The 24,844-nt window shown below is 41.0% G+C and overlaps 2 protein-coding genes across 9 annotated transcripts in view; both read right to left on the reverse strand.

Moving 5' to 3' along the window:
• Nucleotides 1-37: 37 nt before the first annotated feature.
• cab39l (calcium binding protein 39-like) lies at nucleotides 38-10,056 on the reverse strand. Its single transcript, XM_003966412.3, has 9 exons — nucleotides 9,816-10,056; nucleotides 3,639-3,762; nucleotides 2,858-3,022; nucleotides 2,631-2,749; nucleotides 2,385-2,553; nucleotides 2,144-2,203; nucleotides 1,232-1,297; nucleotides 835-978; nucleotides 38-724 (listed from the first exon to the last, which is right to left on the reverse strand). Exons 2-9 carry the CDS (start codon nucleotides 3,738-3,740, stop codon nucleotides 545-547), a joined length of 1,005 nt encoding a protein of 334 aa, XP_003966461.1. The 5' UTR covers nucleotides 3,741-3,762; nucleotides 9,816-10,056; the 3' UTR covers nucleotides 38-544.
• Nucleotides 10,057-10,757: 701 nt separating this feature from the next.
• Nucleotides 10,758-24,844, reverse strand: part of LOC101062538 (guanine nucleotide exchange factor DBS-like) — a 34,331-nt gene continuing 20,244 nt past the window's right edge. For 4 of the 8 annotated variants that reach the window (XM_029840084.1, XM_029840087.1, XM_029840089.1 and 1 more), the window contains 28 exons: nucleotides 23,420-23,533; nucleotides 23,026-23,142; nucleotides 22,724-22,873; nucleotides 21,996-22,120; nucleotides 21,800-21,914; nucleotides 21,610-21,729; nucleotides 20,601-20,792; nucleotides 20,317-20,508; nucleotides 20,049-20,202; nucleotides 19,915-19,967; nucleotides 19,729-19,808; nucleotides 19,553-19,619; nucleotides 19,329-19,444; nucleotides 18,699-18,768; nucleotides 18,498-18,590; nucleotides 18,322-18,414; nucleotides 17,867-17,992; nucleotides 17,480-17,701; nucleotides 17,302-17,394; nucleotides 17,079-17,157; nucleotides 16,872-16,944; nucleotides 16,681-16,787; nucleotides 16,353-16,445; nucleotides 15,688-15,762; nucleotides 14,103-14,212; nucleotides 13,907-14,019; nucleotides 13,593-13,696; nucleotides 10,758-13,511 (listed from right to left, as the gene is read on the reverse strand). In XM_029840084.1, coding sequence (XP_029695944.1) covers nucleotides 13,432-13,511; nucleotides 13,593-13,696; nucleotides 13,907-14,019; nucleotides 14,103-14,212; nucleotides 15,688-15,762; nucleotides 16,353-16,445; nucleotides 16,681-16,787; nucleotides 16,872-16,944; nucleotides 17,079-17,157; nucleotides 17,302-17,394; nucleotides 17,480-17,701; nucleotides 17,867-17,992; nucleotides 18,322-18,414; nucleotides 18,498-18,590; nucleotides 18,699-18,768; nucleotides 19,329-19,444; nucleotides 19,553-19,619; nucleotides 19,729-19,808; nucleotides 19,915-19,967; nucleotides 20,049-20,202; nucleotides 20,317-20,508; nucleotides 20,601-20,792; nucleotides 21,610-21,729; nucleotides 21,800-21,914; nucleotides 21,996-22,120; nucleotides 22,724-22,873; nucleotides 23,026-23,142; nucleotides 23,420-23,533 — 3,126 coding nt within the window. In that variant the 3' untranslated portion in view covers nucleotides 10,758-13,431. Of the gene's footprint in view, nucleotides 13,512-13,592; nucleotides 13,697-13,906; nucleotides 14,020-14,102; nucleotides 14,213-14,817; nucleotides 14,965-15,687; nucleotides 15,763-16,352; nucleotides 16,446-16,680; nucleotides 16,788-16,871; nucleotides 16,945-17,078; nucleotides 17,158-17,301; nucleotides 17,395-17,479; nucleotides 17,702-17,866; nucleotides 17,993-18,321; nucleotides 18,415-18,497; nucleotides 18,591-18,698; nucleotides 18,769-19,328; nucleotides 19,445-19,552; nucleotides 19,620-19,728; nucleotides 19,809-19,914; nucleotides 19,968-20,048; nucleotides 20,203-20,316; nucleotides 20,509-20,600; nucleotides 20,793-21,609; nucleotides 21,730-21,799; nucleotides 21,915-21,995; nucleotides 22,121-22,723; nucleotides 22,874-23,025; nucleotides 23,143-23,419; nucleotides 23,534-24,844 lie in introns of those variants that run through there. The other 4 variants (XM_029840086.1, XM_029840085.1, XM_029840088.1 and 1 more) reach the window with 4 other exon arrangements.

Raw genomic sequence — 24,844 nt, forward strand, 5'->3', positions numbered from 1 at the left:
TTCCTGGTTTAACAAATCCAGCACACCAGCCAGTCTGTTTTTTTTTTAAAGAGTCATTTAATTTAAATGAGAAGAAACGTAATGTTGGTGATTTTGCACTGTATTTGGCTCAGCTTTTGAGTTTGAAACTGGAAAAAAGCATCATGTGATGGTCACGCAGTGACTTAACGTTAGCAACAACACCTGCCTTCAGCGATGAAGCAAAAATTATAATCACTCTTCAGTGGTTTATTTACAGAAAACTTTCATTCGTAGGAACAAAACAATTACTGATCATTTTGGCCAACTTTTTTTTTTTCTATTAGTCAACACAGCAAATCAGCTACTTCCATCATCGTATGTTATGGCGCTACGTGTTACAGATGAGGGGGAAAGAGGCCTGTGTGAGCTAAAGAAAAGAAAACCAGTGATTAGGAACGACAGCTACACCAGTTAAATGAACCAACAGAGTAAAGACAGATGTCTTCAAATAGAATAAACATTTTTTTTTCGACTGAATGTTTTCCTATCAATAAAAAGTTGGGGTAAAGGGATAAGTGCTCCTCTATGAGGCTGGTTTCTTCAGATCCCTGATCTGTTTGATTAAATAGGTCTTCTCATCGTTAAACTGCTCATCATCTGTGCGATCCTTCTGGAAGTTGTTTAAGAAGTCGATTAGTTTAGTCTGGTTCTTTAGCAGGATGTCGACGATGGGCTGTGTTTTGTTGGGGTTTGCTACAAACACCTGTGATGAGATAATATATTTTTATAATTAAAACTTTATCAGCATAGTTTCTTGAAAAAGAAATCCAAAAAGCACACTGGTTAAGCATATTTGACAGGTTTCAGTTTTACCTTGAAGACATGGAAGGCCTCAAACTGGATGTTGGGACTCTTGTCTCGTAGGAGATTCATCATGAGCTTCAGATTCTCGGGCTTGCTGATGTAGCGTGTCATCACTGTGAAGTTGTGTCTATCCAACAGCAGCTCCCCAAGAAGCTGTGAGAAACGAAACTTAGTGTTGGACTTGTGCCGTACAGCGGCGCGTCCGCTAGGGGGCAGCACGCGACGACAAAAGCGTTTCCCATCAGTTTTGCCCCAACATGTAGACGCAGATCTAATTAGCTAATGAAAAGCATTCTACTTTTTGCTTTTTTAACAGAATTATCTTAGTGTTTATCACCACAGGTGCTTAGAAAATTTCTGACATATTGCACTTTATAATAAAATTATTGTACGACTCGGACCAAACCTTTAGAGACTGCCTCTTGGTTACGTAGTTTTCAGAATTCAGAAGCTTCTCGTAGTCTGCAAACACCTGCAGGCGTATAGAGAAGGAAAAACCACAATGGACTTTCAGATTTTTATTGTAATGACAACTGCACTATTGTTTTTACGCCTTAAATTAATCCTTATGTGTAAAGTGTCAAAGAATTGACTTAAAGTGATTTAAAATTACACGGATCAACAGCGCAGCGATGGAAAACAATGCCTTAATATCAGTCATGCCAGTTTCACAGTCAAATTTGGATCCATTCAAGATTGAGATTTAAAAAGGCATCTTTGTGTGGGGTTCCTACCACCTGAGGCCCCAAGGGTCTCGAAAGGACCCCTCTGCCTGCGCAGGTTGACAGCTTTGGCAGACAGACCGGTTCCACTTATTCACTTTTCCTAGAACTAAATCCTGCTTTAGTGAGTTGCTTCCTGAGCACGGTGCATTCAAAAGGACACACTTTTTTTTAAAAAGGAATGTGAGTCCGCCATTGAGCAGGGAGGTGAATGACCCCTGATGTGGTTGTGTGCTGCCTCCGCCTGCTCGCTCTCTCTTGGGGGCCCTCTGAGTGACGCGGTCACCGAGCGCTGAGAGCTTCATATTTTTTGCTTCAAACAAGTGTTCAGTGGAAGATGTTGTGCGGCCTAAATATTGTTGACTGTGCGAAGGGAGGGGATGTGACGCAGGTTCAAAATTGCACGTCAAACAGCCATTAGAAGCTCTGAGACCCAACCGCCATTTTAAAGAGACCCTGGGAAAATTCCCCAGGACGAGGTAAAAAAGAAAAATAGAATTTAAACATTACTCTACTAAATGTACAAGTTATCTCACTTATAATATAAACTTGTCCACAATAAAATTTTGAAGGGTTAAAAAGAAAAAATCACTCACCGCATCATAGTTCTGCTCCAGATGTTCAGCTACCAGCACTTTGTGTCTTGTCAGAAGATCCTGTGCATAAAAATAATGTCTAATGAGTAACGCCAAACTATATTCAAAGATTTTAAAATCCAAACTATAATTAAATGAAAACAAAACAACAACAGTCCCTGCTAGTGAGTGGTAAACAATAATTACTGATGCTTAGTCTTTACAAAAAGGCATTTAAAGGTAGCGGGCGCGCATGAGGGACCTTGAAGGTGGCGAAGGCGTCAGAGGCAATGTCAAAAGTGGACATCTCCACGTAGTTGAAGAAATTTGGGAAATCATCGGACTGGAGGACTATCTTGGCGAGCGGCTCGTGGCGGATGCACTCCCTCAGCATGATGCCGCAGTTCAGCGCTACCTGGGGAGTCTCGTACCTGTAAACAAACGTGTGTTTTAGCCTCGCCGCGGATCACATCCAGTTTTAAGCGCTCGGTGTCGGAGTGGGTCTCACCCTTTCAGTAGTATAAAGAGGACTTCTTGGTGAGAACAGAAATATTCAACAGTGGGGCTCCTTGTCCCGATCTGCCTTCTCAGGATGTTGTTAAAGATCTGACACACGTCCTTCTTCCCCTAAAAACACACCAGGCCATCAAGAACACACACACAAACACACATGAATGCTGTGCTGAATGCCAAGGTGAAAAGGTCAAAGTCGCCATGGCTGCCTTCTGTTATTACCTCAAAATCTATAAGCTGCAGGTTTTCCACCAGAGTGATCAGGAGCCCACTGTTGTACAGCTCCTGGGCCAGCTGGGCCACCGTCTCCGTGTGAGGCTCCTTATCGTTGCTGCCATACAGAATCTCCTTCATGGACACCAAACACTTTGACACCTCCTCAGATGCCTGGAAAAAGAGGGGAGAACGCCTTTAAAGACGACTAGAGGAGAGGAGGAAAAGAGAGGGAACACAGACATCCTTTACTCTGACAGGTTATGTGGCCAAAATGTCTTTACCTTAAAACATGGCCGCTTTTAAACTTTTAGCTCATTATTCATGAAGCAATTAAATGTTGGCTTTTTAAAACCGTGACAAATTTATTTCAGTGGGACGTTTTCAGCACATTAAATTGTGTTTTTAAAATGTATTTCAAAGCAAAGGTTTCTATTTTTTTGTGGTGGCCCCGATCCTCTGAATATGTTGTTTTCATCAGAAGTGGAGCAATGATGTTATTTTATTTTCATAAGGGGAGGAACACATGAAAATATGGACTTGGACACACATTACAGTCATTGTGTCATCGTGCTGAAAAGAGAAAAATGGAAAATTGTGTGTGCGTGTGTGTGTGTGTGCATGTGTGTGTGTGTGTGCTCTTTTGGTGTCCAGGGACCCAGGGTTAACATCCCTCTGTGAAATTAGAACAGGGAACAGCCTGGCCCACTCATCTCCTGACACTTTGCTGTCAAGGCCATTTACAGAACACACACACACACACACACACACACGCAGGCGCCTTTTCTACCTTGTCTGTCTTCTTGTCATGTTTGACCAGGATGGCCAGATTTTCTTTCAAGGTCCTAACAATGTCGGCCGGACTCTTGTGGGATTTACCAAATAGTGGCATGGTGGGTACAGGTTTCAGGACCCTGGGAACACAAGGACACACTCGTAAGCAACATCAAAAAGAACCTTCTCATCACTTCAGTTTGTGTAGAATAAGTTGGAAAGGACAGTGTTTCTTGTGTGTAAGGCTTTTCTGTGTGAGGCCTTCACATAAGGTGTTGCTACTGAAGCTGAACTTTTCTCCACCAAAACATCTGCATCTGTCCTGTGAGGACTGTTGACTGCCTCCCAGAACGGAGGAAGAAACAAATAAAGGGATGAATGACAGCAGTCGCGATGAAGCATGATTAAACATTGCACCAGGGTAAAAGTGGAAACTTGGGCGAAAAATGACCAAAACGCTACTGCGCCAACCAACCAGCCGCACTTGTGACTGTAGACTCCTGTACATGACCAAGCTAAATTATTAACGTTATGGAATAAGCAGATACTTTAGAAAGGGTAGCGTAGGATTTAAGATCATGGTAGGAGTGAGGAGGCAAATATTTAAGGTTACATGGTAAATGATAGAAACCACAACTAGCTGCCATGTCTGTGGAGGGTGGGTACGTGAGCGTTCCCAGGTCCAGCAGGCAGCTGTGGCTTTCACACTCCAGAGCAGGATAGCAACACTGAGAACTTGTGACTGCTAATCCTCATCTAGGAATTTAATGCCCCCCCCCACCCCCTTCCTCCACACACTAACTCCCTCATTTCATTCCACTCCACCACAACTCCCACTGCTGGGCCCTCCATCCATCTCTGCTGGGCTCAACTGCATCCAGAGACTTTTATTTTGAAAGAAAAGCAGAACAGTGGGATTTAACCTTTTATCTAAATACAGTCTCGTCTCCATTAGAATGTGCTTACCACCAATTCCTAATAATTGATCATATATAAAGACAGAAACCAATAAATCTGTTAAATGTGACAGAGTTGAAAGAGTTGATAAAGTTGTCATAAGAAATAATCTGAGCAGGGAAGGAAAAAGAAGGCAAAAAATGGAAAATATAAAAGGCAATTTGGCAACTTTTAACTCAGAAAACACACATTTCTAAGAGCCCTTCACCACTGCATAAATAGAACAGCTGAGAGCAGAATCACAAGGTTTTAGCCTGACTGAGATGTTCCTCCACCACCACCACTGGCTGCTTGTCAAACGTTTAGCTTGTGAGCATTTAGCATATCTGATTGTAGTCTGAATGCTCTTAACCACGATGCTACTGTTTTGTTGTTATAATGATGTTTACTGATGGGTTTATTCACACACAGTGGCCCTGGTCAGAGGGTATAGTGCTGATTTACATTGAACAAGTGAAACTGTGTGGCAAGAAGATATTTATGACCTCTCTAACTTCCTGTCCAGAGCCAGCTTTGCAATTCTGGGAATATTTCAGATTTTAAAAAGGTCAGTTTAAACAGCAAAGATTCATGATTTAACTTGAAAACATTCTTATTGGATGAGAAACACATAACAGAGAATGTGAGAGGCCCCATTTTTCTCATTTTATCATGTCTAATAAAGCCCCACTTGCAATATTTACACAAAGATAAGCAGGCATAGAGGAAGTACTTATCAATGCAGAACTCATGATAGATTTCCTGCCCTGTAAACCGACCAGAAAGCAGAGAACTATGTCATAACCTAAGCCTATTTTCAAAAACCAAGCTCATGCAGCCAAAACAAGCATTTCGTTATTGAAGAATTTATAGTTACTGGTGTTTCGTGGAAAACAAACTGCCAAATTTCACTTGATAAATGTTATCTAATGCATTCAACTGGTGCCCACCGACCTTTAACACACAACTGGCTGTTTAAGCATAAGCTAGATATTGAGCTTGTGCGGTAGGTCGAGAGGTACCAGCTAGAAATAGTGGGGCTCACCTCCATGAACAGCATGGGTTATGGCACCCAGCTCCTTGAGAGGGGCTGGACCCTACACTAGACTGGAGTGCCCAATTGGTGTGGGCTTACCCTCCCCAGCTCAGCTGCCATGTGTTGGGTCCTATCCTCTTGGGGTCAGGTATAGGCCTCTTGATGTTTGTGTCTATGGGCTGAACAGTGCACTCAGCATTCATGGAGTCCCCGACTCCATCGTTCTACTGGAGGACTTCAACACTCATGTGGGCAATGACAGTGAAACCTGGAGGGGAGTGACTGGAAGGAACAGCCTGCCTGATCTGAACTCAAGTGGTGTTCTGTTACTGGACTTCTATGCTAGTCATAGCTTGACGTCCTTGCCACGCATGCACATTTGATCATTTGATCTGATCCATATGTCTTAGACACTCGATTAAAGAGAGGAGCTGAGTTGTCAACCAATCACCACCTGGTGGTGAGTTGGATCCGTTTGTAGGGGAGAAAGTTGGATAGACTTTGCAGGTCCACACGCATTATGAGGGTCTGTCTGGCTGAGCCCACAGTCAGGGAAGTCTTCAACTCCCACCTCCAGGAAAACCTGTCCCAGATTGCCAAGGAGGCTGGGGAATTTGAGGCAGTTTGGAGCTGTGCAAGGTGCCAGTCGTGGTGGCAATTCAGATACCTGGTGCTGAATACAGGAAGTGAGGGATGTCGTCAAGCTGAAGAAGTCCTATCAGTCCATGTTGGTCTGTGGAACTCCTGAAGCAGTTGACATATTGGCAGGACAAGCTAGTCAGAGCCCAGGCTGTCCCAGAGGCAAAAACTTGGGTCTGGGAGGAATTCAATGAGGCCATGGAGGACTACCGGTCGGCCTCGAAAAATTATTTGTCAAGCTGTCCACCGCCTCAGGAAGGGGAAGCAGTGCTCTGCCAACACTGTTTACAGTGTGGGCCAGGAGGCGTTGACCTCAACTGGGGACATTGTCTGATGGTGAAAGGAATAATTCGAGAAGCTCCTCAATCCCCCGACACGCCTTACATTGAGGAGGCTGGGGACTCGGAGGTGGACTCGACCATCACCCAAGTACTGGGGTGGGTTGCAGCCAAGTGTGAAGTGAAATGGTGAAATGGAGTGAGATATTGACAGGCAGATTGGTGCAACCTCCGCAGCTAGGCAGTCGGTGTACCGGACCTTTGAGGTGCAGGAAGAGTTGAGTCAAAACCCAAAGCTCTTTACCAGTCTCCACTCCTATTTTCACTCATGGTCATGAACTTTGGGTGGTTACTGAAAAGGACAAGGGTGAGACGCTCAGTCACTTGGGGAGAACTCAAAGTAGAACCACTGTCCTTAGGTCAGGAGGAGGCAGCTGAGGCGGCTTTGGCAACTCTTTCGGATACCAGGACGAGGCCCGAGGAAGACCCAAGATACGTTGGAGAGTCTATATGTCTCAGTGGGCCTGGGAGCACCTCGAAATCCTCCCAGATGAGGAAATGTCTGGGGTGAGGGAAGTCACATCCCTGCTTTGAACCTAGCCCCAGCTAAACGAAGACCAGACAAGTACTGCACCTTTATGTAATTCATGTTGTTCAAGGCAGCTTTGGAAATGAATTTATTGCTTTCTGACCATATCCGATTTTTCCATTGTTGCATCTGTGTTTGTAAATAAAGGAACCTCTGTGCCTTTGTCCCGCCCCCGTTTTCAAGCTCAGTTTACAGAGACGGCAGTGGAAACAGCAGTTACCTTCACAAAGGGTGGTTTTGATCACTAATGGTGACGGTGTGGCAAAGCTAGTGCTTCATCACACCTGCCGCACTGACAGCAGTAGTGAGTGCATGTTCAAGGGTCGCGTCAAAACAACAGGTCCGACATGAGTCAGTATGTCTCTGATCTGACAATTTACAGACAAGACAACAGAGAAAGACACAGACAAACAGACAAAAGACTCTTCAATCAGACAGGACTAGGTAACACACAACAGGAGCCACACTAGCAAGACCAGGTTATAATTATGGAGCTTGAGTTTCTACGTTGTCCTTTCAAGTCCTTTAGGGGTGTTGATAGTGCGAGTTTGTAGTACTCGTGCAAAAATGAGTTTCGGTGGTCAAATCCTTATTGCTAATGTGAGTTTGATGCTAAATGCCATCGTTTTGGATGGAGAGGTAGGTGATAGTTTACATTGTGTTTATGGTGCTTTAAGGACATCCTTGGTATAAAAACAGCATCATGCTCACAGATTAAAAACATGCCAGTGTACATTAAGGTTGTCGTTTAATATAATATAGTAAAAAAACTAATTCATTGATGTACTTGAAGGTTAAAAAGGATGAAATATTTCATGCTTGGGATTAAAAGTGTATTCATGCTAAAAAATATGTTCATTAAGTCTTCATAATTCATGTGGATCTGCCACATTTATTATCAAAAATAATAAATTATGTGATTATAAAAAAAAGGGTTTGCTTTGCTCTAAATTCTTAATGTGTGCTGTTGTTTTAAAACTACAGAACAGACAATAATAGTCTTAAATTATGACTGTGTTGAAAGGCTTCTGACTAATATGCTTCATTTTGGATGCCTGCATTGATAGACATCCCCATTATATGAAAAAAATCCCTATTTGCTGCTTTATGACCATAAACTCATGACGTAAGCATAGACTGCTGTACGTACAAGAGCTTCAAGCAACACAATAGCTGAACTCTGAAGTCAGTTAGCCTGCAAGGCAAGGATTCCTTTCACGTCTCATCACCATGACGACTGGCACGTGCCACCTTCAATCACAACCATCAGCAATAATTTACAATACACAGCAAACACATGTAGAAACCTCTACTGGTATAAAAAGGCCACATCAGCAGATGCACGTTATAATCTTGTGATTGTTAAAAATAACTGAGAAGCAGTTGTGCTATATTTAAAGCATTTTACATAAAATATGGTGGAACAAGCAAAAAAATGGTCAGAACTGAAAAATATATTTTTAAATGTCACTATTTCTCCTCCATACATATCACACTGACTGTTTAGATTTAAATTATATTAAACCTTTAATATGTTGTTGGCATTGAAACAGATTTAGGGAAAATGTTAAGCTTGTTTATCATACTTCGTATTTTAAGCTTTGAGGACTTTTTAAAGATCCACAAGGACAAAAAGTCTAGCTGATGGAAGCTAGGGAGACAAAAACGTAACAAGACATCTATCTGCTGCTACAGTGACAATAATAATCAGAAATAATACGTTTAATGGACATTTATGGTGTCATGCTTCTAAAATGGACAGTCCAGGCTTTAATTACAATTAGCATAACCTAGAACACCATCAATTATATCAGTCTCAATTTTGAAACCTCATCCTATCTGTATAATGTATGTGTGACAATCTTATCTTTATTTTATATAATTTATAAAATGTAAAATATATGCTGACTGTATTCATCTCCTCATATGGTAATATTTACAGCAAAAGAAAATTGCATAAATCAGAGAATATTTGTGTAATCCCAGCATATTAATGTAACAGTATTGGTCAGTGAATTTAATTGCCAATCATATAATAATTTCCATATAACATAGTGTTAATAGCATTTTTATTATCAAAACTTCAAGTGTTGTAACTAAATGTGCTTGGGGAAAAAAAAGAAATGGATTTTTTTTTAAAAGATATGTCAACCAAAAGGTTAAAATAACAAACTTGAAGGTGAAGCTTTTTATATCTTCTAAATCTAGAAATGAAAAATCTTTTAGTTCTCAAATTTAGGTTAGAGATAAACCGGAAGCTGGGTTGTTTTGATTCTGGCTAGCTTTACCATTCAGGTTTAAAGTAGCGTAGCAAAGAAGGGGAAATAAAAACAATCGTCACGCAGTCATTGTTCCCGTTTAGGAGGATTTAAGAATGTAATAAATGACGACATTTGGATGACTAAGAGCTTGTTACGAAGCAGTAAGTAAATAATGCACCAGGCCGCAAAAACAGTCGCAGACAACGTGATTTAAAGAGGCTACACCCCTCTCGCTGTGCGCTCAACTCCCTTATTGTTTGACAGATTTATTAAGCTAGTCACTGCTGTCCGCATCATTTCAGAAATTGTGGCCACAGGCAGGACCTAATCCCTAAGCAAATGCCAGTATGTGCAAAGCATAAATGGAGTTACGATGGCTGTTGATTATAACAATATTTCACCATTTTGATAAGTGCAAGCGACTGCTGTTCGCAGTGTGAAGTGGAAATGATACCTTCAGTAAGGAAGATGTTCGGGTATCTTCAAGCGTCTTCACTGCCTCTGTCCCGGTTCACAGCGCAGCCGAGCCTCCAGGGTAGACTGGATAGGTCACGCCAGGGTTGTTTGTTAGCTGGAACGTCAGCTAAAAGTGTTTGTGATAGAATTCAAAATGTGTGGAATCTGTTAAGAAGGCAGAGCAGAATTCCATCTGGTCGCTTTCCAGTCGTCTGTCACGATAGCGTGTCAGAACTTGAGGACTTCCGGTGAGAATCTTCACATTAAGAACCTCGGTCGCCTACATTCGCTTACTGTTAAAACTAAATTCTGAAAGAGGAATTCAAAATTTGAACTGAAATGGTTTGGAGTAGTTCAATAATTGCTTAAAGTCATTATTTCAACCAACATCTTGTGTTGTCACAGTGGATGATTCTTTTAGAGCGCAGAATTTGCGACTTCCTGTACGAGCCTCGCTGAAATGTGTCACTTGACACATCTGTATCTTTCCAGGGTCTCGTCCCAATTCGCTTAAATTAATTCCTTTTAAACGTTTTGTTTTGTAAATCGCGACATTATACGTGATTCGAATGATTCCAAAAATATCGAAACGGTCAGTAATTACAAGAAATTACAAAGCACCTATTTTATTTCCCAAAAGAGAGGTGAAAGGAAGAAACACGAAGCTTTACGTCGACATATTGGAACGCGGCCCCAAGCGTTTCTACTTGATAAATATCATTGGAGGAATGATATTACGTATTAGTACACTTCCGGATTTTTTTAAAATGCCCATTTATGTTTAATATATAGAAATAACGTCACAATTTATTTATTTAATTTTTACAATTATTATTTATTTGTTTGTTTTTTAAAAAAGGTACTACTAAATATACTAAATATAGGAAATTAAGGAATGAAATTGTTCAAATTTCCAGAGCAAAATCACATAGATGAATACATTTCAGACTTTATTAAAGAAGATTTTTATTTTACTTACAATACAGAATTACATATTTACAAATATAAACACATTATTACAATATCTTCATATCAACACCATACTCGGTAGATACAATAGGAAAATAAAGACAGTGGATGCTGCAATGTGCTGCATAAAGACAAACTTAAAAAATATAACCCTTATATCTTCAACCTCTGATATGAAAGAACTCCTTTGAAATGAGCTGCGTTGTGTGATTGGGATAAAATTCTGACAAGTTTAGAGCCCGTGTAAGCTTACAGTAGAGGGCAGAAAATTTACTCTCACACAAGACATTATTAAACAGTTTTTCTAAAAGAAAAAAAAGAAAATCAGGGTCATGACATGCCGACCAGTGTAGAGTGACAAGAACAGGTTCAGAAACCACTACCCTCTTCATATTATACACGCCTTGAGGACAACATTGTGAGGTATAGAGGACACATACTGTATGCACAGAACAAACACGGATCAAAATTATGTCAAGGTTTTACTCTGTGTTGTAACTTTTTTTTTTCCTTAAAAACTCCATCAACTTAATTTTCCTAAGAGGACATGTTTACGTGATTTTAGCAACCAAGACAGATCTTGTGCGCAGTTTTAAAAAAAGTGGTTCTTAGCACAATAGCATGCTGCATTTATTAATCTGTCACATCACACATTCAACATTACAGATTGAAAGAGGAAGTGATTGTTTAACAATGTGTAGATACAGTAGAACCTGTAGAATAGAAAACCTGTAGAATAGAAAAACAAGTTTTAAAAAGTGTATCGCACCTGTCAGGAGTGTGCAATACCAACATCCAGGGCTTCATTTATTTATCACCGCCTACTGTGCAGCTCAGCTTCTGTCGTATTTCTATTCTCAGCTGTGACCAGGTCTATTGTGGCGTCAAGTGAAGGAACCTCTCCCTGGTTTTTTCAGGCTTGTACGGACTGTCCACATGCCTGAACAGGGCTGGGAGGACCACAAGATGCTGTGACACACATGCTTATTGAAATCATATCCATGGGTCTTGGAGAAATGCAGCATTCTACATACGACATCCTCTGATAGAACCGAGGTTCTTTTAAGACGTTGGAAAAAAAATTGAGGCTTCGTGTAGCCTTGCCCGTCATCAGGATAGGGACGTAGCATTATTAGCACATTATAGTATTCTGAGGCAGGATTTCCAATTTCTGACTTCAGGAATGGCTGTTGGTGACACTTCATATTTTAAGATTAAACATGAAAAAAACCCACTGCTAATATCAGTAACAGTGTCGCCTGATGTGTCTCATGATTTGCTGTAAAATTTGCACCAAAAGTAATAAGCATGATATTTCAGCAAAAACTTTTGTAAAGAAAGAACTCATTAAATTATGTTGATGGACTGGTTAAAAAAAAGATTTTTTTTATTCAGAGGGACTTTTGGGTCCTGGTGTAATCTATGTGTGCTGTTTCTGTGAGTGGGACCTGTAATCCATTCACTTTTCACCAATAAGATGTTCTATTTGTCAAGCTATCAATTTATTTTTTATTTATTTATTACAATTGGGCCTTTCAATGTTATAGAAGTAAGAATGTATCAAACTTTAATTTAGAACAAAAACGCCACCTGGTGGACAATTCTGGACGTATCTATTGGCCTAAATATAAAAAAGAATCAGTTTAAATTTGATCTGACCTGATGACAATGAATGAAAGCAACTTAATTGGTATATTAAAGACATCCCAATGTTTTTGTTGAGGTTTAAGAGCATTGTGCAGCTTCAGAAAGTCGCACCAGCACATATATGCACGACAATATCACTATTGTCCTCACAGTCTTTCTTCCTGTGGGTTTGTCACATTTGTTCTAAAGTGTGCACATAAAGGAATGCAATCTGACACAAGCAGGTATGCGGTCGCCTCTGCCAGGTCCTGAGCGGCAAATTCAGAGCAAAACAGAGATGTAGGCTAGACATTTAATCTTGAGGATAAAATAAATTAGAGTAAATAATTTCTACATGCATCAAGGTGCAGGATGTATGACATTCTGACCGTGATATTGGTTCATGTTTTTAAAAATAATCTGGGAAGAAATCTGCATGTTTGTCACAGGCGACCAGCCATGACGCTACAGAGCTCTAGAACACACACGCAAATGTTACAAGACTTCCAGAAAACACGCCCTCAACCGTTGACCTGCTCGCTGGTGACACAGAGGGCATTTTCTCATTGCAACTAGCTGCCACTTTTCACAGTGTACGATTAATATCCGACGCTAAAGCTTGCCCATTATGTGAAATACCGGTTCTTTCAGCATCGCTGCTCGCAGGTGCTTCCCACGGCAATCTGACGCCATGCTGGAAGGAGCGGACAGCTCACACTTAGTGCAGCTATTCTTTAAATGTGTTAATGCTACATAGTAAGCATGGTGACACAGAGTAGTCACCCCTATGTAAAGTTATGAAGTGCCTTTATCATGGCTGTTCCTGGGTTTCTCCATTATCGGAGCTTTCTGCGTGAAGGTCGTTGGGGACGCTTTTAAATATAATACTGCTGATTGTAGAAATACTGTAACAACCAGAAAAAGAACGCTAACAAGAGCTTTGGTTTGTGGTGGAATCTGATGAGGAGTTTCAAGGTCTGTTGAAATAGTACCAGGAGGAGAGCTGCAGTGACAGTAGGTCAGGGTTTGATATCAGAGTAGCTGGTGTATGTCTCACTACAGCTGGAGGATGTACTGACATTCCCAGAGACGCTGCCATCTGCAGGACAAACACATGAGGTTTAAGGCTGGAGGCTCAATAGCTCTTGATATATAAAGGGGGGAGAAACGGGGAAAATACCTGAGCTGCTGAGTGATTGGGAAGATTTGGACTCCGAGATGAGGCTGAGGAGGTTTGCTGCAGGTACCCAGCCCTCCTTGCTGCAGCGAAGGTTCTTCACAAACCTGCAGAGGGTGAAACGGGAGTTTATCACGCCACCTTTTCAGGTTTGTGTAATATTATATGTCTTTTCATCTGATCTGTTTTCAGAAATCCAGCCTGGAATAAATATGCAAATTATATACATATTTACATTTTTGTAAACCATATTTTAAGAATGTGGTTATTTCCCTCAAGTCAATTCTTTTGCATTCGTTCGGACCAAAGAGGCTCACCACTGTCCGTCCTCTCCTTCTCTAATCAGCTGGACCACGTCTCCGCTCTTGACCGACAGCTCCTGAGGTCCTGCCTTCTCGTAGTCTGCCATCACCGTGTACTTCCCTGGAGCCTAAAATGGTTAAAAACACAGAACAGTGAGGCCCTAAAGAACTCTAGAAGGAGGGTGATGATGGAACCTGGGCTCAGGCTCACCAGCTTCTTCCCTGCTTCATCCTCTGTATCAGAGTTCATGGGGTCCTCGCTGCTGGAGTACCCGTTATTCTCTTCTAAAGCATCCACAGACAAAGATGGCTTGTTCCAGCCTTAAGTGCACACAGGTGGGGAGGTTTAGAGGAAAAGAAGGTAAAAATTAGAACAGCATCTTTTTCGCAGCATAGGGCATCAAACTGTTTATTTGAGATGAAAAAATGGGATGAATTCAAAATGGAAATCAAAAAGTAATGACTGAAAAAAAACCCCCGATTAAATGTTTACGAGAACAAAACAACCTCATTCATTCAGCAGAAAAGGAAAAAGGCCACTTAAAAAAAGAATCAAATCTTACACAAGGAGAAGAAACAAAGGGAATTCCTCCCATTTCACAGAGAAGCCCAAAGGAGGCTGAACCCAGTGGAACCCATCAAGTGTCCAAGCCAAAGAAAAAAACAACAATTGTGGATGACAATCACCTAAATGTGCTGGGAAAAGCATTTTTCAGCAGATATTCTAAATCTGCATTAAGCTTTACTGTTAAAAACAACCACAAACCCAAAACCAGCCACCAGCGGGAGAAAGAATGATTGATTTTTGAGGTAAACGAAATTGATCACAAATACGAAAGTTAACATCTTCTAATCACTCCAACTTTTCCACCTCACTCCAGCAAAGAGCTAAATGACAACAGAGTGGGTATCGTGTTCCACATTACCTCCCAAAATCAATCATGACCACCAAAAACCACAGCAAACTGTAGCCAGTCCTCACTGGAGCGGCTCTCTACCTTGCCGCTTGCTCTGTAACAGACTAGAGGTACTCATCCATTTGACCCTGCTCAGAGTGATGTGGGGAGTCGGCTCTAGACGGAGAAGGAAGAGCCAACACATTAAGCAGCTTGGTGAGGAGCCCAGACCAAGTCACTGCTACCGTACATACAGAAAGTTTAGGAAAGCAATAAGCAGGTTAGTCGCGTTGTGTTCTCATCCAGGATCATTCTTGATTAATTTAACCGCACGTGTGTAAAGGTTTGATAACCACAGGGGACAACGAGGGCACAGGCAGTTTCCGTCGTCATCCTGGCTCCAAAACATTGCTTCAGTTTTGTTCAATGGAAGGAAGAGCCAGAAGGCAATTAGCATAGCATAGCGTTAAAATAGAAGGCGGAGAGCTGGCCTGCATCTGGCAAAAGAAAACTACTGTGTATTTGGTCAGAACAAAACCAGCCGTTTTAACATAAATTAGGCTGCCAACAAGCCAACCACTGACTTTAGGATATTTCACACAATGTCAACAAAGCTAAAAGTCCAGTGACAATAGTGATTATGACCTTCTCGTGCATGTAGCAGCATCCATGATTACAGAGAATCTGCATGTTTCTGACAGCAGAATAAAATATGAGCCTTTTTAATTTGACCTCTCATCTAAATATGGATAACAATTTCAAATTAGAACCTGCAGATAATCCGTGTATGCAACAATTGTTGCTAGTATAGAATAAGTGTCTCGATAGCAGATGATTTCACTGTGGGAGCGAGTCATGGAGAGATGAACGATGGGCTGCTGTCACACAACAATGATATACCTTTAAACCCAAATGGTGTGGGGTCACTCTTGACCAAGTGACGTTTGGAACTATGCTCAGGGCTCAGGGCTGAGCCTAAGCAACCATAGAGGGCGGATTAAGAGAAAGAAGAAAAAGAGAAAGGTAAGAAAGTGAGAAAAGAGGTTCAGAGGACTAAAATAACTGTTACAGCTTTGATGGTCACAAACGGTATTGTCCCAAATGCTGAATAGACAAGAACGTAACATTAGGCCAGCAAGTGGCTCTGCTCACAATAGGAAAACTAGCTTTGATCGGCTCCACAATGATCGTGGTTTCCAAAAAAAATTAAATGTGTTCCATTCCATATGTTAAATTCAATTAGTACTATGTTAATACTTTAACAAGGTTTATTTATAATAATATAGTTCTTAATTAATTGTTAGTGTATTAATACCAACGATGGCAGTGAAAAATTAATCACCAATAAGTCTAAATCCTTACAATTCTTATTTTAACTATAAAATGTGGGGTAAAATTAATATGAATGTATTGATATGGCTATGCTAGTGTTTATAACAGCTGTTTAGCAACATGTGAATGTTAAATGTGAAGCTTATATAACGTGAAGAATACGTTTTTTTGCAACTATTGTTGCCAACAGATGATAGATCATCATCGGCGAACATCAGATCTGCTGATGTTACCTTTAGGACTCTTGAGATTGCTGAAGCCCTGCAAAGTAAAACGCTTTTTAGCCACTGAAGACCTGTCAATGGGCGGACTGGTCACTGGTTCATCTGGAAACCATAGTGTGAAATGGAAATGCCAGTGGGAAAGGGGTGTTGTGATGAAAATGAATGAAAGCCAGCGGAGGAGAGAGACAGAAGGATGAACCATGGGGGTGAAGGGTGAAAAAGAAAATTGTTTTTTTTCAGACCTCTAATCGTCTTAAGCCTTCATTCAGTTAACAGCAGATTTTGTTATTTCAATATAAGTGGCAGATTTATTGAAAAAGTTTGGGCTGCTTTTTACCTTTGTGTTTGGGTGAAGACAAGCAGCTGACCTCAGAGATGGTGCTGGACTCAAACTTTTTCTCCTCCTGCTTCTTCTGGTTTTTCTGAGCGTTGCTACGAAAAGGGCTAAAGACGGAGAAGCAGCGGCCAACATTACAGACACAAACAGGCTGACAGTGAGCAACAGCCACAATTCTAAAGATGCCAAACCTGAGGGTGCCTGAGGTGTTGTTGCTGGTGGGACTCGGAGAAACCGGGTCAGAGTTCTTCTGCTGACTAGCATCTGGTTAACAAATCGACAGTTTTATATAGTTAACCTGCAGTTATTTTAAATAATAGGTACCTTTACTGAAGAATTATATATATAATGACACAATGTGAACAAAACAGACTTGTTTAACGTGTGTGACATGTTACCTCTGCAGGCTTGAAGCTGCTGGGTCAGAACTTTGCGGATTTCGTTCACCCAGGCTGATTTAATCTCTGTTGTCGGAGCCTAGCAGATATAGTTGAAAAGAACAATGGAAGATTATTAAAAATCACATGAAGTACTGGCACAGCATAAAAATTAAATCAATTTGACTTTAGATATAATTCTTTCACAGCAGGTACAAGAACCATGTTAAAATCTGCACCTTACCTGCACTATAAAAACTTCATCTCTTGAATTGCACCAAATTTCAAATTTCTTATTGTCTCCTTTAGCGTTCTCTGTGATGCCCACCGCACTCATCTGTAGCAGGAGGAACACAGGAGCGAATCGTCTTAACCTTGTCTGAACATGAACCTTTTTTTAACTGCAACCAAAGCAGACGTACACTGAGGGAGTGCTTGAAGCTGTAGGACGGAGCTTTCTCGTAACCTTCGCCGTTCTCCTCCCTCCGCTTGCAGAAGAGCAGGGCCTTCTCGTGCAGGAATAAGTGCCTCTGCATGGGCTTGAATCGGGCGAGGTCCTTCACCTTTGCATGGCCTTTTTTATGCTCTGTCCACACGCTGAAAGAGCCCTGCATCAACAGGCGGCCCAGCTCTGACAGGTTACCCTGAAAAAGTGAGGACATTTTACAGTCATTTTAAGTGCTTTCTTGAGGTCTAACAATCCACAGCCAAGAAATACCACACGGAACCCCACAATGCCTTCAAAAGAAGTGCAGAAATATGCAAGTCATATTTGCATACTACATGGGAGGGCAAGATAATGTTCTGACCTCATATCCTGTGATGGCGATGAGGTGCATTGAGTCATTAACGGCTTTCAAGATCCCCAAGATGGAGGTGAGAGCTTCCTGTAGGTCATCACAGCCATCACAGCCCTTACTGTACTTCAACAACTCCTGCAACACAAACACCAAGTGAGAAATAAAACACACTAACGTTCCTAATATGCACATGAGAATGGTTAAGAGGAAAAGCACATGATCATTATTAAATGTCAAAAATAATGCTTTTTCCTTATAAACCAGTTAAAATCTGGTGTATTATATACATTATAATGTCTGCAGATTGCTAGAATTTGATGAGTCATTACTGACTTTTCAAGACAGGCTCACGAAAAGATTAGTGGATTTTTGTATCATTGCATACACACTTAGTTCCTACGTCTTTTATTATGGGATTTTATTTAATTTGACAATACAGGTGGGTATCTGAGGAGAAAGGTGACCTTAAGCAGAAGCTGGTATTTGGTGATTCTCTGGACAGGTTTAAGGAGGTAGGAGTCCAAACCAAGTTTATGTTCCAGTTTCTTCTGGCATTCCTGAAAAAAGAAGCAACCGAGATAATTAACATTTCCTGCTGTTTCCTGTCATGTGTAAAAGACATTTGGAACAGAGAGGTGACCTGGAAGAAGGCACAGTCAGAGCACTGTCTCCACAGGCTCTCGGAGCGAGGTTTGTTCTGGCAGTAACCCTCATAGATCTGCAGGTCCTTCATCTTCATAGAGCAAAAACAGAAGGCAAAATAAACCCCAAACACTTTCAATAACAAAAAAAAAAAGTCTTAGTTCATTACAGATCCACATCCCAGGAAAAAAGTTCTCACCCTCTCTAAAAAGCAGCGGCCCACCAGTTCTGGGCAGTCAGTGTAAGCTTCCAGTTCCTTTAGAAACGTCCTAAAAACCAAACATTAGATAACTGATAGTAAAAATCTCAACCTTAAGCTTTGAAGTTTATATTAACTGTCATGTACACAGCAGATGCACAGTATTTGCACTGAGAATTATATTTTTACACTGAGTTCTTTCACCAAAATGACCTAACTGAATAAAAAAAAAAGGAACAAATTTATCTCTGATATCTAGATGAAATCTATTAAGTATTATATAAAAAAGGTATAAACAAAAATATAAAAACTTTCAATTATTTTTGTGGCTTAATTAAAGGAGATTTACACTTCTGATTTTTAATGTCAGAAAAACAAAATACTAACACGGCTCCAGGCAAAAGCTAACTTAACTATTTACCAAAATAGGATACAGAATAGGATTTATCAATGGATTATTATGGGGATTAAACATAACATAAATTAGATGCTGCACAAAGGTGCCAACATGCACCTTGAGAAAATACCTTGATGGGATCAAGGTACAAAAGCAATATGCACTAATGATAGAATGTGATCTGAGGCACACCAGGCGTGCAATAAGTTGAGATGGACTTTGGTGCACATTACCTTTTATGAAACTGGTAGATTTCAGACATATTGCCAAACAGAATGTCCTTCTTGTTTTGTAGGCTGCTGGGAATGAGGTGAGCCATGGCAGGGTTGTCCATCTCTGCCGCATAGCCCTATAGTTTGAAGAACCACTTAACATTTATTCTTCGAATCCTACTCAAGGAGGGATGAATCTAATCCCTGTGTAGAAATGTGCTACGACTGACACAATGACCACTTACCTCCAGAACACACAGCAGCTCCTCTACATACGCCCGCTCCGTCTCCAGCAGCTCATTCATAACGTGGCTGGAAGGTATATATAAATGTTGATCATCAATCGGGTTTTTAGGTTTTGCAGGCTGAGAAGTGTCCTTGCACACAGCGATGACACTGGTTTCGCGTCTGACTGACTCACCGCCGAAGTACTGCCAGGTTTTCCTCTTCTTCGGAGAGAGAAGCATGTCGGGTGCCGCCATTGTGGATAGGGGAATCCAGCTGGACTCAAAAACATATTCTTGTTGAGTATATTTATCAAACACTAACAGGTGAGTGATATTAAAAAGGGATGACTATTGTGGTGAAAACAGATGCGTAGCCACACCTTTTTGCAGATTGCACTATCTGCAGAGTATCTTCTCTCGTTTCTCTGTAGATCTAAATGTCAGGGAGGAAAGGGTGAAATAATCTTTAAAAGACATTGATCTTTCCATATGATGATCATGATAATATGCTCACTGGGAGAGGACAGTGGAGATTTCACTTCTGGTCTTGGGGCCACTGGCTGGACTGGTCTGGTCTGTTTGGCTGCCAGTTTCTTCAGACTGATGCGTCTCTTCTCGAACATTTCCTGCACTGAGCCTTGCTTCTGGAAAACTCGCTCTATCTGGTCCTTTATTAAAAAAAAATGATAACAGCAGCAATAAGAAAATAAAGCTTGCACGCTATATCCATTTTACATAAATGAATTGAAGGCTTATAGCTTATGAATCCACATTTTACGGACCAGGAGCTGAGCAGTGAGCGTGGCCTCATACTGGCAGCAAAAAGTGCTGCGGTCCGCAAGCGTGTGCAGTGGTGCCGTCTCTAGATATCTCTCCAGTTCTTGCAGGGCTGCTTCAGCTCCATCCTGAGACTGACAGCGGTCCACTGGCTGGCTGGCCAGCAGGTAAATTCCTTCCTCGCACCAATGCAAAGCCTGCCAGGTAAAGTATATTGGAAATAAAGCCAAAACCTTTTTGACCCACTTTGGAAATTGTGCAGATGGGGGGGGGGGTCAGTCTTTCCCACCTTCTCCAGTGCATGATGGAGCTCCATAGCCCGAAGCAGGAGGCTCTTCTTACTCCTCAAAGTGGAGCTGATCTCCTCACACACCGCTCTCAGCTCACTGCATTTGGGCCTGATAGAATCCTCGGCATAGTGGGAATCTTCTATGAGCCTGTCGCCTTTCCCTGCCAGTGAGAGTGCACGGTCCAGCACGTCCTGTCGCACCAGAGATATCGCTGGTTGTCATCTTCAGTATAAGATGATTCTTCAGTGGATTACAATATCACAACTACTCTCCATCAGTGTGTTTTTAAAAAGATTGTACAGTTCATTTATTCCTTTAACCCATTAAGCATAGTCCTGCATGGGCTGCTGCTGCTTCAGTAGCCCATGCCAGTAGCCATGATAGCTGGAACCGTCTGCAAAAAAATCTCCCCGAGGACGTTTTCCCTCCATCAGCTCCTTCAGACTCACTAAAACACACTTGCAGCTGCTCCACCCAATGTTCATCTTCAGCAACTCAAGTTTCATCCTGCAGGTGCTCTGCATATTACTTATTTCTGCTGACTAGAGCTCCATCTAACAGTGTTTTAACTGTAATGCTTTAAGTGTTTTGTGGCTGTTCATATTATTTGTCCCTACTTACAAAAATGCTAGTGTTCTTATCCACTTTCCCTTCTGTACTACTACCGTTTCTGTACTTTTATTTCTGTTACTGTCCTCACTACATCACAAACTGTTTTAGTATTTTATTGTCTCTATGTACTTATGCCTCCACTTCCCCACCCCTTAGGAGGTCCCTATGCCTCCTAGCAGGCTATTGCTTAAATAAGAATGCACTTTCTTTGAAATTTTCACTTTTGATGATGATGATTTATCTTCTGAACTTATATCTGTTTGTTCTTGCTAAAATGCATAGATTGTTGTATATTACTGAGCCCGAAGTAAGAACTGAATTCACAGTTAAACAAAAGTTTACAAATTAAAATATAGACAGCGTTGTATTTAAACAAAATTAGAGAGTGTGGCTTACACAGGCCTTGCCCTCATGGCTAGAGAGTTCTCGCAGGACATGGTCAGCATGGGCCGGGCTCACGCTAACCTCAGAGAAACCAGACAAGCGTTCCGATATCACGTCCAGTTGGGCCCGTACCTACAAGGACGAGAATCCAACATGTCAGCGAATGGGATTCTTTCAAAATCCTTTCAAAATTTCAACTCACCTCTCGAAACTGAAGTTCAAAATGGCGAAGCTGCAAGCATTGCTCCAGCTTAGTACAATGGCGCTCCCAGAAATCGTCAAATGCCGTCTCCGTCTCATCCAGCTGACCCAGTAGTCTGATGTGGAGCGAGGGATGATTTATGCATGCATTGATGGGCATCCTCCACTTGATGACATCCATTTATTCTGTCCCCTACCTCTGCACAGTAGCCAAGTTTTCCACGTCATCATGAGTCATGTTGTATTCAGGGTCGGTGCGAAGGGGCTCTTTGATGCAGTCCAACAGACGGCCACCTTGAGACAGCGCCACCTGCAGATCCTCCTGCAAAATAAATCAGCGTTGTAAAAAAGCTGAATCAAAAATGTTGCTTGGTATCACGTACAGATATCATGTCAAAATGTACTTTGGCAACAGTAAAATGACCCATGCAAGTACAGACTGAGCAAATGTTCACGTTTTTGAAACTCAAATTAAGTTTCGAAGTCCAAATGAGTTTTCTAGTAAAAAAAATGTACTTACATAGGTCCAATGCTCAACTACAGAATAAGATTAGGGCAACTTCAGAAAAACATTACAACTAATGCGAAATTCTGACCAGGTCAACAAAATGACTGAATGAATCTTAAAAACTGCCAGAAAATGTCAAACACCCCTGTATTGTGCTTCAGTATCAACATATTACATTTGGTATTTATATCATTTTTAGCCTGGGAAATTACTGAATTCAACTTCCCTTATTGGATTATATTTTTATCACATTACTGATATGTACATACACAAATGCAGACATTGAAATACTAAAATCTATCTCAAAATGCGCTCAAATGGAGTGTTTAATTAAAAAAGAAAAAAAATGATGTAGTCATAATATAGAATGTTTATGTGCCACTTGATATGTATGGAAGTGATGGAGGAGCAGCCGACCTTCATTTTCTCTTTCTTCAGTGTGTGTGCTTGTAATAGGTTGGTGGTGGCCTCAGCATCATTGGGTAATTCTGTCTCTGCAAGCTCGGTGCCAAATGCCTGCAGGGTCTGCGCTGTCGTCTTCACCATCAGGGCGAATGCCTCGATTGCCTGCAGAGAAGGTAGCGCTGCATTAAAACCTGAATCTTACAACAGAAACCTGAGAAAAAGCAAGTATGAGGAAAATCTAAAGATATATATTTTATTAAAACACAGTTTAAAGGTGCACAGTGTGTACTGCACATGTGGGTGTGTGTTCTTACAGTGCGGTGTGAGATCCAGCTGTCATGGTGGTACTCCTGCGTTCCTCCCAGCTCTGTTGTCAGTTGTCCAGGATCAATGTAGGCATGGAGCTCAGTCACTGAACTCAGCATTACCACCTAAAACAAATGCAATTCGATGAAAATATTACAAAAGGTGTTTAATGTAATGATTTGCTCAATCCTCATCTGTTAACAGCTTCTCAATAACTGACAGGATGTGGTTGGGCTTATAGTCCAGAAAATAGCCTGGAGTGTATGAACAAAATAGCCCAGTCATCATGAATTGACATGAAAAGATATGAAATCCTGTGCTGAGGGGAGGGGAGAGTGGCAACAGCAGAAAGATGGTTTTGAAAATCCCCAAAAGAAAAGAAAAAAATCCTCAGATGCACACCTTCATTTTGAACTCATCCTTGTTGACCTTGAAGAAGAAGTCTGACAGTGGCCGCGGAAGAAAAGTACTGGGACGCAGCACCAGAACCAGATGTAAGTTCCCTGGAAAAGAACCCTGAAAGAGGGAGGAGAAAAAGGTTCTAGTACTTGTTTAGTCTGTCCGCCCATGTATCTGACAAAATGAAAAAGAAATCATCGACAACCCCACTTACACATCTCACACACTTTGTCTTTTAGAACACTTTAAAAAAATCTTTTTCAGTGCAGCTTAGCAAAGCCTGCGGGAGACCAAAAATGGCTATCAAGGCCATTTTCATACATTTCTAATTTAACCACCATGTTTTTAAAAAAACAAACAAAAAAAAACAACAACCACAAACCCCCAATGTTGTTTTAAAATAATAATTCCATTTTAGTAACATCACATCTACCAAATTTATAATAATATTGTTGTGCTTTATCACTTGTTGTACCTTTACTCAGCAAATCTGTGATTTTAGGGTGAATTTGCAATGTTATTCTGGAGTAAGCAGTTTTTCATGCTTCCAATTCATTCCACAGTAACAAGGTAAAAGCCTCAAACTGCATTTACAGTGAATCAACCTGGGGGCACTCAACTGTATTGGTTATGCTTCCTCTAAAACCTCTCGGTAAATTATTACCCTTTCGGGCATCATAAATCAATGTAAGATGATTCTCTCGCTCTCTATTGACTTTTACATGCTTCTTATGTCCTCCATCCCAACATTAGAGGCATCAAAATTCTCTGTTTGACTGTTGTCTAGCTGTATATATCGAACTGCCTTTAGATGAATTCACACAGATACATCACAATCATGCAATGACTGCGTGCTATTGCTATGGCAACCATTCACCCTGTAGCTGGAATTAGTGAGATCATCATACATGGCTAAGGAAGGATCCATTATATTTAAGTAGAGATGCTGATGTGGCCATTTTTATGTCACTGATCACAGTCATAATTTAATAATCACCAAGAACAGGATGATTGACACAATGACATCAACATTCTTCACTAATTGTTTGGATAGTAGGTTGTTTTACAGCAGAAAACTGTAAATGTTGTGAGAGGTTGCGGTGGATGTTACGTTAACATTGTTGTTCAAAAGGGGTTTAAAATGATGATATTTGTACAGCCTCAATCATAAAATAACAGACAAGCAAAGGGAAAAAGCAGTAACAATAATGGAGTGTACAGATTTGGACTGTTAAATCTTGAACGGGATGCATGAAAAGGTACATCGCACTTCAGTGAGTGTCCTCTTAAAATCTGTTTGGGTTTGAAATGCAATAAATCACAAGATTCTCAGAGCTGGTGTCCATTCAGAGGAACCCCCTCTTTAACTCATCCGTTTTGCTCTCTCTCTCTCTCTCTCAGATCCTGCTGTGATGTTGGTGAAGGATC

Source organism: Takifugu rubripes, chromosome 8, assembly GCF_901000725.2.
Source record: "Takifugu rubripes chromosome 8, fTakRub1.2, whole genome shotgun sequence".
NCBI classification, from domain to species: Eukaryota; Metazoa; Chordata; class Actinopteri; order Tetraodontiformes; family Tetraodontidae; genus Takifugu; species Takifugu rubripes.

Coding starts and splice junctions, on each gene's coding strand:
- cab39l (XM_003966412.3), bottom strand. CDS start 3,740: ATGCCACTATTTGGTAAATCCCACAAGAGTCCGGCCGACATTGTTAGG. Junction 2,204..2,384: donor ACGCCTTCGCCACCTTCAAG/GTCCCTCATGCG, acceptor TTTTATGCACAG/GATCTTCTGACAAGACACAA. Junction 979..1,231: donor CCAAGAGGCAGTCTCTAAAG/GTTTGGTCCGAG, acceptor CGTTTCTCACAG/CTTCTTGGGGAGCTGCTGTT.